This window comes from Moschus berezovskii, chromosome 3 (genome assembly GCF_049115385.1).
Source record: "Moschus berezovskii isolate FMDL1 chromosome 3, NW_MosBer_1.0, whole genome shotgun sequence".
Classification (NCBI taxonomy): domain Eukaryota; kingdom Metazoa; phylum Chordata; class Mammalia; order Artiodactyla; family Moschidae; genus Moschus; species Moschus berezovskii.
Window position 1 is genome coordinate 117,483,437 of NC_142462.1, and position 14,393 is coordinate 117,497,829.

Sequence of the window (14,393 nt, forward strand, 5' to 3'; positions counted from 1 at the left end):
TTGTTCTATTCAAACCTGTACATTTTGGATATTAAGTAATAAGACTCTGGATAAATATGTCTTATTTAAATCCTCTTTTAGTTAGCTTTCTCTGGCACTGCTCTGACAAAGGAAGGGATAGGTCCCACTTTTTCACTCCCAGGTGGAGTTAGAAATCCAGGTACACTTCTCAGCCCTCACTGACACGCAGTTAGATGGGCTTCTCATGGTCTCTGGGCAAGGCTGGAACTTCTGGCCCCACACTAGGCCTCTGCTGATACGATGCTGGCTGGGAAGGTAGAATGCCATGTTACCACTACACATGGACAAAATTCAAATGTACGTCAGTTGGAAACTCTTTAAGTAAAATACAGTACCATTCATTAAATGAAATTTAAAATGATGTGTGAAAAATACATAACTAGTGAAGATGTAGACAACACAGTATACTTTTAATGAATCAAAAGCCATAAATTCATTTAATATAAACATGCTTAGGAGACTAAGCATTAATGCTTATCTGATGGCCGCAGACTCTCTAAGACTCTGTTTCTACTTGTCACCTTCTAAATTTCCATTTGAACCTGTAGGACAACTGCTAGAAAGAATACTTTTTAAGTAACAAAGTCACCAAGAAAAATGAGTTTCTCAATCCCTACACATACACCAAGGGGAAAAAAAAGGAAAAGCAATAACATAAGAAAAGACCTTAAATATAAAAGTGCTAATGGTTTACCTTAATAGCGTAGTATTCTCTAACTTCAGGCCTAATAGAATCAAAGTCTCCACTGATGAATTCAGGCAGAAAGCTGAAAGAAAGAGTTCCAAGTAAGTCAACTATTAAGACTATTTAGTAGCTAACCTTTAAAATTATGATTATAAGAACCAGAGAGAGAGCTAAGGTACTCAAAAGGAAAAAGAAACAGAGTCTATTTTCAGAATGAATGGGATGTTATATCTTATGCACTTAATTTTCACTTAGACTGAGGGGAATTCCAGGTACCCAAATAATGTGTCAACTTAGTCTCACTATCAGTCAATACTTATCTTGCTTAAAAAAACAGATGAAGATTAAAGAAGATTACTGCTTTAACAAAAGCTCCCAGTTCAAAACCCTAGCACAACGACTCTTAGTCTTTGCATAGTACTTTCTACAAACAGACAAAACTTTGACATTTTACCTTCACATCAGTTCAAAACTTTCAACAGATTTTAACAGAGCCAATGATAATGAAGATGAGGCATTTTTGTAGCACATAAGCCAGTTAAAAACATTTTCCAAACAGTCTACTGAAATATTTCTAGAAGCAGGGGTCTTCTGGCTTTGTCTGCAACACCACAAAGACCACAGTTACTAAATGGAGAGGATTCTCCAAATGGATGTTTCTATCACAATTACCTTTTTTCTCTTCCCTACCATTTTCAGAACTCCTTTAGGAAAACCTCCCTCACTGTATCTACATAAGCCATCCTTTCCTATTATAAGACATCTGTATGACCTGGTAGGATTTCTTCCCACTAAAAATACCTAACCGTCGAGAAATAAAACATCCCTGGACGTCTCAGTGCCCTGCCAAACGCCCTAGCTTCTGAGCTTCCAAAGTATATATGAGATAAAGAAGAGAATGCTTGCTTTCATGTCTTCCAGAAATATTCTGCTCTTCACATACCAACCATAAAAACTAGATCCAGCTTTTTACCCCATTAATTGCTCTGATTCAAAATCCTAATCTAACTTCTGTATGTCTTCTCAAGATGGCCTAATTATTACAGAAAGAAAGAGATTCCCAGAGACTGAATATTACTGCCGGGTGTTATATGTCAAAAGAGGTAAGGCCCAGAACCTAGAGACATCCCTGGGTCACAGAAGACAAGACACAGGGAGATATCTTTCTGCCGGAGAGATTTCACTGATATAAAAATGGGCTGGGGTTAAGATTCAGGCCCATAAAATGTCCCCAGAAAGCCTTTCAAGAGGGGAGAAGCACCGCTGCCATTCCACCCCCTCCCCTCCGCACTTAACAGTTGAGGGAAAATCTCATATCTTTCAGATATGAATATGCGGCTATTTGCACAGGACCACACATCTGGAGCTGCATGAGTCAAGGGTTTAAAAAACTAGAGCACAGAACTCTGACTCAGAATACCTCGTCTATACATTCAGGATAATATACATAAAGAGGAGTATTTAAAAACCCATCACTGACCTTGTTCTTTTGTAAGATGATTTTAAGTTCTTAACCCAGTTGATGTGCTGCAGTCCATGGGGTCGCAAAGAGTTACAAACGACTTAGTGACTGAACAACAATGACCCAAACGTAACTGTTAATTCTTAGGTCAACTGTGTCCATGTTAGACCAACTCTTCTTTGAGCTATTCGTTTTCTTAAGGCTAAATAGTTAAAAGAAAGCCCTTCTATAGAGTTCTGTACCACATACACTGCATAGTTTTGTCTTTTCATTAAACATTAATACTTACTTATTAAAATTTTCAATCAATGGATTTCAGAAATATTCACTGAACATCAAACCATGTGCAGAAGCAATAATTTACTCCAAATAAGGTAAAATTGGGAAGTAAAATATCTAGGTTTTTAAATTACCTTGCCTGGTTTGAACATTTTCCTACAAACTTTTCTTCTCAAAATGTCCCTACCATAATTATCTATGATTTTCAATTTCATTTTATACCTGTTTAGATAACTCTCTTCCTGATATCTTACTTAGGACTGAAAAAATAGACCATTAGTTTGTATCACTTCTTTTACCTGTTGCAAAATTTCATTCATTTTCAGTTTCTTCCAAATGCCTCCACCTACCACCATTTAACTATGAAAGCATTAGTCGCTCAGTCATGTACAACTCTTTGCAATCTAATGGACCACAGACCACCTGGCTCCTCTGATCATGGGATTCTCCAGGCCAGAATACTGGAGTGGGTAGCCATTCCCTTCTCCAGGGGATTTTCCCAACCCAGGAATCGAACCCACATCTCCTGCATTGCAGGTGGATTCTTTACCATTTGAGCCAACAAGGAAGCCCCCATTCAACCAAACACAAATTAAAACACATGTGGATCACAGACTATTCATACTTCTTATGGTCTGAATGTGTATGTCCCCCTCCAATTAATATGTTGAAACCCTAACGAACACCTAAATGATGTTCTTAAGAGGTGATTAGTTTACAATGGTGGAGCTCTCATGAACAGATGAGTGCCCTGAGAAGAGAAACCCCAGAAAGCTCTCTTCCCTTTCCCATCATCTGAGGACACAGCAAGAAAAAAGCCCTTTATAAAACAGGGAGCAGGCCTCCCCATGCAATAACTCTGCTGGCACTCTGACCTTGAACTTCCCACCCTCCAGAACTGGGAGAAATGTTTGTTATTTATAAGCCATCCAGTCTATGGTATTCTGTTAGAGCAACTTAAAAGTATTGAGATAATGCTGGAAAAGATAGAAGGAATCAGCCCTCCAATACCACCACTGTCCTTTTAAAGAACTGAAATCTAAGAAGTCAAGTGAATTTGGCCAGTACTTTACCATGTATGAGAAGCCATTTAAACTTAGGACTCTGGTTCTGTGCAGTCCAAATCATGCAACTTTTAATAAGGCTGACTCTATGTTCCTCTACAAAGTTTAGCCCCTCAGATATCTAGAATCAATTTGGCAGTTTCCAAATACTATATTTTTTGACAGTAAATAAAAATGAAAAATAAAGGCTAATGAATGAAGTCAACTGAACATCTATCCCCTTAGGATACATCATCTTAAAAAGTATTAGATCTTTTTCTTACTCCATCATTAATAAAGGAAAGCAATCATGCAAATTCACTTACATAATCTTGCAAAATATTAACAGGAAAGCAAAATTATATAGATAAAAAATAAGTTCAGTAAACTTTTAACATAATTTTCTCCAATGTAACACAGATGCTTTAAAAAATGAATGAGGATGTGTATTTCTAAGACGACTCATGGCAAAAAAATCCACACCTGGTTTACATGCTGATATGGCTAAAATAATTATAACTTATCCTGATATACCAGTTTTTGAAACTTCCTGAAAAGTGCTTTCATACGCTGCAATGAAAAGCCCATGTAACACTGTCTGAGGCACCTGTTGCCAAGCACCTGGGTATTCTGAAGAGGTACTTATTGGGGATGACACTTCATAGATGTAAAGGAACTGTACTGTGATATCAAAGACAGTGTACACAAAAGATAATTTTCAGAACTATTTGGGGACTGACTTCAGAGAACAACTGATGAACGGTAAATGGGTTTGTGTCTCCAGTGATCATGTCTGTCTCTTGTTACGTAAGGCACTCAAGTGGACCTCTCCATGGTATCGTCAAATCTACCAGCACTGACTCACAGTATTAAGATCCATCTCATGTAATAATTGAAACATGTCGAAAACATACCTAGTCATGGTGTGTTAGAATACAACTGTCTTTCAGGAAACTTTTTCTGATACTGGTAAAGAAGGCTATCCCTCCACAGAGGCTTCTCTGCTCCCAAGGAACATACAACCACTCCCTTTCTATAGCAATGAATCTCTTACTTTCCACTTCATTACAAGCAGTTTCTGTAAATGTCTTTTAGCTTCTACTAGACTAAGTTCTTGGGGCAGGAGCTCTCTGATTGATCTTGGTATTCCTCAAAGCACCAAGTACATAGATGCTGTAATAACATCATAAAGTGAAAAGGCAAAGGAGGAGAAGTGGGGGCGGGGGTGGGGGGATGAAAAGAGGAAGCAGGAGGGAAAAGGAGAAAAAGGAGGAGGGTCAGGGGGAAAAGGGTACATCGAAAAGAGGAATTTGAAGAATTAGGGGGAGGTAGGGAAGGAGTGGAGAAGGGGAGGTGGGGAGAAAAATGGCAAAAAGGGAAGAGAAAGGCCAGAAGAGGAAAGAAAGGGAAAGGTAACAGTGGAAAAGCACCAGGGAAGACAATTTCAACATAAACTTACTAGGATGTCCGCTCCCTAATTCTTAGCTTGTCCAAAATATTTAACTTTTCCGAGCTTCATTTCACCTTATGTAAAATGAGGTAATTTGGAGTGCTTGTGAGGATTAAGAGTTAATATATGTAAAGCACTTAGAAATGCCTGGCACACAGTAAGCAGGATTTAAGCCATTCAGTTAAAATAAAATTTATTACTAGAGAAGCTAACTCACTTGCTCGAGGTTAGAAGGCTAATAAGAGCTAGAACCAAATTTCACACCCAGGCAGCACCATCTTTATTCTCTAACAGCCATGTCTACAGCCTTCCAGACACATGCATTTACAAAATGGAATAAAAGTTTGTTATGGAGAAAGTTCTCCACATAACTGCATTATCCTCCTGCTGATTTTATTAATCAGTGTTAATTTGGCCAACCTGTATATATGATAGAAGTAGCACTTAGACGGAAGAAAAGGATTTGTGCTCCTTGCAATTGAAAGGATAGGATCTTCATTAAAGAAATACATTAGGAGAAATTTTGAAAATGGTCTTGAAAAAGAAGAAGGCTCCAGATACAAGAAAAAAAAAAAAAGGTACCCAGTCTAAAGACACAGGAATTGATCATTCAAAGATCTGAACTAATATTCTCTGCAAAACTGCCTAACTTAATAGCAAAGGAAAAAATCCACGAGTGATCTAAAAAATATTAAGTAAAATGGTACCGCATTTTGACTGTGTTTATAGACGCCATCAGTTGAACTGTTTTATTAAGTCTCTAATAATAGTATGAAAGATATTTAAATATGGATGGTCCCTGACTTACAATGGTTCAACTTAAGACTTTTCAATTTTACAGTAGTGTGAAAGCAATAAGCATTTAGTAGAAATGAGACCTCAAGTTTTGAATTTTCATCTCTTCCCAAGCTAGTGATATGAGGTACAATACATACTCTCTCAGAGAAGCTGGGCGGATCCCAGGCAGCCACAAGATCACAAGGGTAAGCAACCGACACAATCAAATCCATCCTGTTTATCACTTTCAGTACAGGACTCAATAAATCACGTAAGACACTCAACACTTTACAATAAAATAGACGTTGTGTTAGATGAGTTTGCCCAACTCTAGGTTAATGTAAGTGTTCTCCTTTCTGAGTTGAAGGACTACCTTGCCTGGCAAAGGAAAAACTTCCTTGCTATACTTCCACTAGAATATGCAATTTTACTTCTCCCCAAATCCTGGCCCTTATTTGAAATCTGTCCTACTTGTACAGCCAACCAGAGCTGCATGGCAATGAAGCAGCAGGGTGAGTGCCCAGTTATTCCATAAGCTACCAATCCCTAGGCATGCTCTACTTACGCTTCGAGCTTGGTGATTTATTTTAATGAATAGAGAAGCGGTAAAGAGAGGCACAATTATGAAATCATATGAGACTTCTTGAAAGTACATTTCACTCTAGGCAGTAAACACACAAACAAATGAATATTCAACTCTGTAACTGAGCACTCTAACTCAAAATACACAATGTAAATTTGATGGATCAGCTCATGACAGGGGAATTAACCACTCACTGTAACCACTTGGAGAATCAGAAAAAATACGTGAAACAACGGTATTCAGACAGTGGAAAGCAGGCAGCTCAGGCCAGTGACTGCTGAAAAATGGGAAACAAATAAGATGAGCCCTCTTATTCCTCAGTCTTCTTCCTGGAGGTAGTTTCTAGCTTAGACCACAATGAGGGAAAACTCAGAGACCCAGCGCCTAACTCGAGGAGACCCAGATTAGTTTTAAGGAAAGCTGAAGAGCTAGAACGGAGAAGGCAATGGCAAGCCACTCCAGTACTCTTGCCTGGAAAATCCCATGGATGGAGGAGCCTGGTCGGCTGCAGTCTGTGGGGTCGCTAAGGGTCAGACGTGACTGACTGACCTCACTTTCACTTTTCACTTTCACACATTGGAGAAGGAAATGGCAACCCACTCCAGTGTTCTTGCCTGGAGAATCCCAGAGACGGGGGAGCCTGTTGGGCTTCCGTCTATGGGGTCACACAGAGTCGGACACGACTGAAGTGACTTAGCAGCAGCAGCAGCAGAAGAGCTAGAAAAGGTAGAAAATGGAACCATAGGGAGAAAGATAGCTTCATTCCTGGTGAAAATGCTATGAAGACTCTTGAAATGACAGTAAATGATTTTATCAACTAAGTTTATCAACATAAACCTAGTTGATAAAGTAGTGGAAGGGTTTGAGAGGACTGACTCCAGTTTTGCAAGATGCTCTCAGTCAGTTCAGTCGCCCAGTCGTGTCCGACTCTTTGCGACCCCATGGACTGCAGCATGCAGGCTTCCCTGTCCATCACCAACTCCTGGAGCTTGCTCAAACTCATGTCCATCGAGTCGGTGATGTCATCCCACCATCTCATCCTCTGTCGTCCCCTTCTCCTCCTGCCCTCAATCTTTCCCAGCATCAGGGTCTTTTCCAATGAGTCAGTTCTTAGCATCAGGTGGCCAAAGTATTGGAGTTTCAGCTTCACTATCAGTCCTTCCGATAAATATTCAAGACTGATTTCCTTTAGGATGGACTGGTTGGATCGTCTTGCAGTCCGAGGGACTCTCAAGAGTCTTCTCCAACACCACAGTTCAAAAGCATCAATTATTCAGTGCTCAACTTTCTTTGTAGTCCAACTTTCACATCAACACATGACTACTGGAAAAACCATAGCTTTGCCTAGATGGACCTTTGTCGGCAAAGTAATGTCTCTGCTTTTTAATATGCTGTTTAGGTTGGTCATAGCTTTTCTTCCAAGGAGCAAGTGTCTTTTAATTTCATGCCTGCAGTCACCATTTGCAGTGATTCTGGAGCCCCAGAAAATAATCTCTCACTGTTTCCATGGTTACCCCATCTATTTAAGAGCATCTCTAAGCAAGATGCTCTACCGTGGGTAAGATGCTGCAAACAGCATCGTATGCTATGAAGAAACTGTTCAAGAAAGGAAGAGTCCATTGATGTGTCAAACTTCATGGTTATCTCATTTCAGGAAACGGCCACAGCCACGCCAACCTGTAGCAACCACCATGCTCATCAATCAACAGTCATCGTCACTGAGGCAAGACCCCTCCACAAACAAAAAGACTGACTCACTGATGGCTTAGATGATGGCCAGCAATTCTTAGCAAAAAAAAAAAATATTTAAGGTACATATATTGTATTTTAGGAGCTTCACTGGTTGTTCAGTAGTAAAGAATCTGCCTACAATGCAGGAGACCAAGTTTCCGTGGACTGGGAAAATCCCCTGGAGTAGAAAATGGCTACCCACTCCAGTATTCTTGCCTGGAGAATTCCATGGACAGAGGAGTCTGGTGGGCTACAGTCCGTGGGGTTGCAAAGAGTCAGACACGACTGAGCAAACAACACACACACATTGCATTTTAAGACTTAATGCCATCGCACACTTAACAGACTATATATAGTAACTACATACAGACTACACTCATAACTTTCATATGCACTGGGAAATCAAGAAATCCATGCAACTTGCTTTATTACAATATTTGCTCCACTGTAATGGTCTGGAACCTAAATTATGTATCTCTGAGGTATGCCTGTGTTTATAGTAGGTATGTACATTCTTTCTCAACTGCACATGGAATATTCTTCACAATGGACCATATTCTAGGCCACGGTCCAACATTTTTTTTTTTTTTCTTAAGGACCCAGTCAGCACTTTAGCTTCTGTGGGCTCTAATGTCTGTGTCGCAACTATTTAACTCTGTCACGATAACAAAAAGTGGCTGCAGAAAATAGGAAAACAGTAGTTTGGCACTGCTATGTTCCAATAAAGTGTCACTTACAGACAGCTGGCCTGCAACCTATCGTTTGCCAGCTCCTGTTCTAGGCCAAAAGCAAGACTCAATAGATTTAATGGGGTTGAAATCATACATGGTATATTCCAGGACACATAACAGTCTCTTTTCTCACTTGTTCAAAGTTATCAATTATAAATCAGTACTTCCTGGAATGAAGTATGACCACAAAGAGAATAAACTATTTGAGACTCTAAAACCTCCATCTATATATACACAATAAAATTGCTATTAAATAAATTCAATCATATGCCATTAAAGTAGGCTGTGGATTTCAATTTTTCTAGGTATAGTTTATCCTACCTTTTATTCACACTAACAAACTGCCCACTAAATTACATAAGTTTGAATTATATTTAATATTTATTTATATATACATATTGTAAATATAACCAATTCAATTTTATAATATTTTATAGTTCAGGCACACCTCAAATACTGAAACATACATATTTTAGAAGTTAATTTTCTCATTGACAAATGTATAATTTCAAGTGTGAATCAGGACCCAAAATGTTACAGATATTATTCTTAAGAATAACATTTAACAGCAGCTTTATAAATCACATATTTAATAAAAAAGCATAATATTTAGTGTAACATTTGGTAATAAGACACTACTACAATTACACCAAGCATATATTAGAATGTACTTCAGAAATCATTTCACTGCCTCCCCAGGGCTGGCAGTTTTGTGTTGTACATGCATGCAGATGGTGAAAACGTGATGTCAGGGGCTTTCATGACACATGGGGATGCATTTCCTCCACATGGAAGGATGAATTGGGTCTGCCTCTGTGGCTCTGCTAGATTCTCAAAGCTCAGAAAACTACATAACCCATCGGTGGTTTCAGGAATGAGATTATTTCCATTCCAGAGAACCAGTTTACATGTTTAATTAATGACCTGTCTAGTTGGTGCCAAAGAAGGATGATATATAAAAAAATAAAAATAAATAAATAAATTCAACAGCAAAATCTAAGGTAAAAAGGTTTTAGAAGGGAAGTAGTTTTAAAATTTAATACCAACTCTATGCCCAAATTGTACTGCTTCCTTTGCTATAGAAAAAGTTGAAAGATGAAAATGTTAAGAAATGAGGACCACAGAAGTAAAATTTACACAATATTTACACTAAAAACATGAGAACCAAAGAGTACGCAATACTGAATCACATAAAACACATCATCAAAGATAATAAACAAGTCATTAAAACAAAGTTTTATATATTGCATATAATCTGGCAAGTTTTCTCTGAAGTGAATAATGTGTCAAGACCTACATAAGAGTTTTTGTGAAAAGATGGTTTATTCTACTACATCATATTTATACAGTGAATTTTCCAAAAACAAAATTTGTAATATAAACTACACTTAAGCACACAGCCTCTTGTCATTTAATTCACTTTCATCATCCCTGCAAGATGTTATTCTTAAAAAACTCATTATCAAAATTCAGGATAGAAATGAGGTTTGGGGATAAGAGATAAAGAGACTGGGGCACCGTTTAGGCAGGGCTAACTGCTGCTCAACCATACACATGGCAAGAAAAGTGATTCAGTGTGGAACTCCTCAACAAGACATCGCATCTGAGGAACATCCATTCCACTGACTAGTCACTAAGATATCCGTAAAAATAGTTCAGTCCATCTTGAAACACTTCTCTCAACATTCTCCATAAACAGAAAACCATTTTAATATTGAAAGACTAAAAGCAAGATTTAAGCCTCAGAAATTTGGTTTCACCTTTTTTCTAATTGGAGGACAACTACTTTACAATATTGGGATGGTTTTTGCCATACATCAACATGAATTGGCCATAGGCATACCTGTGTCCCCTCCCTCCTGAAGCCCCCTCCCACCTCCCTTCCTGCCCCATCCTTCAGGTTGTCAGAGAGCACCAGCTTTGGCTTCCCCACATCATACATCGAATTCCCATTGGCTATCTATTTTACACTTGGTAATGTATATGTTTCAACGCTATTCTCTCAAATCATCCCACCCTCTCCTTCTCCCACTGAGTCCAATAGCCTGTTCTTTATGTCTCTGTCTCCTTTGCTGCCCTGCACATAGGGTTACTGGTACCATCTTTCTAGATTTCATATATATACGCATTAATATATGATATCTGTCTTTCTCTTTCCGACTTACTTCACTCTGTATAATAGGCTCTAGGTTCATCTACTCTGCATGATAGACTCTAGGTTCATCAGTTAATTAGAACTGATTTAAACACATCCCTTTTCATAGCTGAGTAATATTCCATTGTATACATGTACCACAACTTCCTGATCCATTCTTAATACCCCCCATTAAGACAAAATAATAAGAGATTACAGAATACTTCAGTGCCCAAGTTCAGCTCTAAGTTGTAAATGCAGAGAGAGTGCTGAGGAGAGGTTAGAGGTCAAATTATATACTTGTGAGTCTTCCATACATGAGATACTTAATTCAACTTGTTAAAGGTTCATTCAGTATCTACAATGTGTGCCATGCTGCAGATACCAAAGTTAACACAGATCCAAACAGCCTAAAGTCTAAATCTGGATACTACAGAAGACACTCACTGGCATTACAAGTCAAGCACAGAATACTCCAGAAGAACACAGATGTGCCAGACTAGGGAAGCTGGCCAGTTGGAGCAAGGGAAATGGAGACGTGGTAACAGCTGATCCTGCAGGAAAAGCTATACATGAATGAGATCATCACAAGAAGATGAGAGATAAAAATAATGCCTGCATTCAGGCAACAGAAAAAGAAGAAAAGTAGACACAGTGGTGAGAGGAAAGCCAGGACGTGGAGGAAAAGCATATGCACATACATCATGAAATCATTTCTCAGATGACAGCCGAGCTTCCAGTCACATGCAGCCAATGGATTCACATGTGGCCAGTGGTGTTACAATCTCCAAAGTGCAGGAAAATGACTTAATGCCTCTTTTAGCTCCAGAAAAGAGCACTGCACATGATATACAATACAAGCTGTACAAGTAAATATTTCCTCCCACTCTTAGTATAAGGTCACTTTCCCCTTCTGCACTTTTCTGTAATTACTTCTTATACAAAAGTGGTGAGGAGAAGAAAGGAATGAGAGAGGTTATTTGAATAGGAAGTAAGGTATGGGATTATTTTCCTAGAAGGCAGTAGTGGTGATGGTGCAGAGCAGGGCCAGAAAATGCTATGTATATGGAGGGACTCATGCTAAGGTCATGAGTCATAATGCAGAATGGAAGGTTTCATCTTGTCTTGTTTACAAATATGAAAAAGCCTCAAAGCATACACACAGGTTAATGCCAATTCTTCACCTTAACAAATATAAAAGGGTAGCTCACTGAGCATGAATTACTTTGTATAATTTATTTGCTTCACTCTCTGTGATTCAGTGGAGATATAACACACGGAGTTTAATAAATACAGCTAGTGATAAATGCCATGAGGGTCACTAATAGGTTGCCTGCTCCTCCCAAGTTTTCCAAAGCCAAGTATAATAAGCTGCCTAGCTAACCATTCTGCTAAAATAAGTGTTTTTAATTCTTATTCTTCCTTCTTCCTCACAGCGTCCTTCGCAGCAGGAATTAAACCTTACTTAAGAAAATGACACAAGAATTTAAGACATACGCTGACCTGCTAAAGTAGATGCTGCATTTACCACCCTCGCGAGTTTTTGTTTGCACGTTGCTGCTTCCGTCCATCATATACGGATATGTGAACCGTTATCCTAAAAGACAGGGACTAGAGCCCAGGAAGATCTCCACAGCATTTAATAGCGATTTCTGTCTTAAAGGAATCTGAAAGAATTAATAATCTGATGATAATGGCTTAGGTTTAGGTCACCCTGAAACTGTAAAATCATTAGACAATTACACCTAATAAAATGAATATCTAAAGACTACCTAACTAAATGGCTTCCCGGGTGGCTCAGCGGTGAAGAATCCAGCTGCTGATGCAGGAGCTGCAAGGGGTGTGGGTTCAACCCTGGGTCTACCTCTCTGCTCCCTGTCCGTGGTGGTGCACTTGATACTTCCACTATTTATCTGACGTGCAAAACATGACGTTGCAAAGAAGACAGGCATTTTGTGGCCTGCTGCATCCCAAGTTCTTACAATGATCTCTTTCATGTGGAATGACAGCATACTTCAAAATATGCTAAGACAGCAATTGAACATAATTTCCTGCATTACGCAGCAAAAAATTAACAAAGCTGGCCAGCATGGAGAGAAATATATATGATCTTATATCATTGATAAAAGTGAAGATAAGCACAAATTCTGGAAAGCAAACTGTCAACTCCGATTAAATTTTTTTTTAATATGTAACTTTTGACCTCATATATTAATTCCCAGGAATCTATTTTAAGTGCCAGCAACTCATCACAAAGTTTTACTCATCAGAGTTATAAAAAGTTATGAACAACATATATTCCTAATATATGGAGAATGGTAGATAAATAAGAATGCAACAAGTAAATTTTATATTTCATGATGTAATAGATTTATAATACTATGGTAATAAAAGATATAATTATATGCATAAAAATTCCTATTTTTATTACATATGGACACACACACACACACATATATACACACACAACAAGAGAAACAAAAAGAAAACTGGAAACTGAAAAGGGTGCATAAAAATATAGATGATTTCACGCTATTTTTATCTTTCACTTTGCATATGCCTGTATTCTCCAAGTTCATTTTAATAAACTTGAATTATATCTGTAAGTGGGACAATAAGTTAGGATTAGGGAGGATGTGCCTTTAAGAAAAACAAAAAAGAATATATGAAGTTAAAAACAAAAATCCAACGAAAATACTAAATAATTCAGATTTGATTCATTGAAACTAACTTGTATTGTTATTATCTGTAAATATGATTAGTTTTAAAAGCACCTGAATACAGTTTTGTTTAAAATTGAACAAATAAAGACATTTGTTCAGATTTGTGCTGTACGATTTGACTAAAATCTCTGGTTCTGGTAACTTCTGCAACCTGTATCCTAACATGATTCCATCCTATTAAAAGCATTAGAACCTGTCAGAGCAGGGCATGGCCCTCACTGCTTTCTCCCACCACAGCAGAAGCATGCCTGGAGAACAACCGCCCCACAGATGAAATTCACTATGAACGCTCCATTACTGGTAACAAGGATCACCAGGCTGCATCATTATGTGAGAATATTCTATCTGTTGACTGATGTAATGTTAAGATGACAGAAACTATAGTTGTTTATCTTGTTCCGAGCACATGGAACTGCTCTCTAGTTACTAACAACCTACTAATTTACAGCCTAGCAGGAAAAAACTTGAATACACACTAGAGGCCGCTAGTGACAAATAAGTGAATTTTGCATGAAGGAAAAAATATGATCATAGCGCGGTACAAAGAAAACTGCATTCTAAGTTTCTGAGTTTCAGCTGCCTTTTTAAATACTATGTGTCAAGTCAGAAAACATTTTTTACTGGTTATAAATTTGTCGGTATTTTTTAATAAAGGAAATACATCTCGGGAAATTTCATATTAAAAAAAAGACAAATCAAGGAAATTGTTTAAAAATTCTATGATTGTATTCTTAAGGCAAAACTGTGCTTTCAAATAATGAAACCCTTTTAAAT

The 14,393-nt window shown here is 38.1% G+C and overlaps 1 protein-coding gene across 6 annotated transcripts in view; it reads right to left on the bottom strand.

Moving 5' to 3' along the window:
• Positions 1-14,393, bottom strand: part of TPK1 (thiamin pyrophosphokinase 1) — a 392,426-nt gene that overhangs the window by 215,468 nt on the left and 162,565 nt on the right. For all 6 annotated transcript variants that reach the window (XM_055421432.2, XM_055421429.2, XM_055421434.2 and 3 more), the window contains one exon: positions 716-788. In XM_055421432.2, the coding sequence (XP_055277407.1) occupies positions 716-788 (73 nt within the window). The remainder of the gene's footprint in view (positions 1-715; positions 789-14,393) is intronic.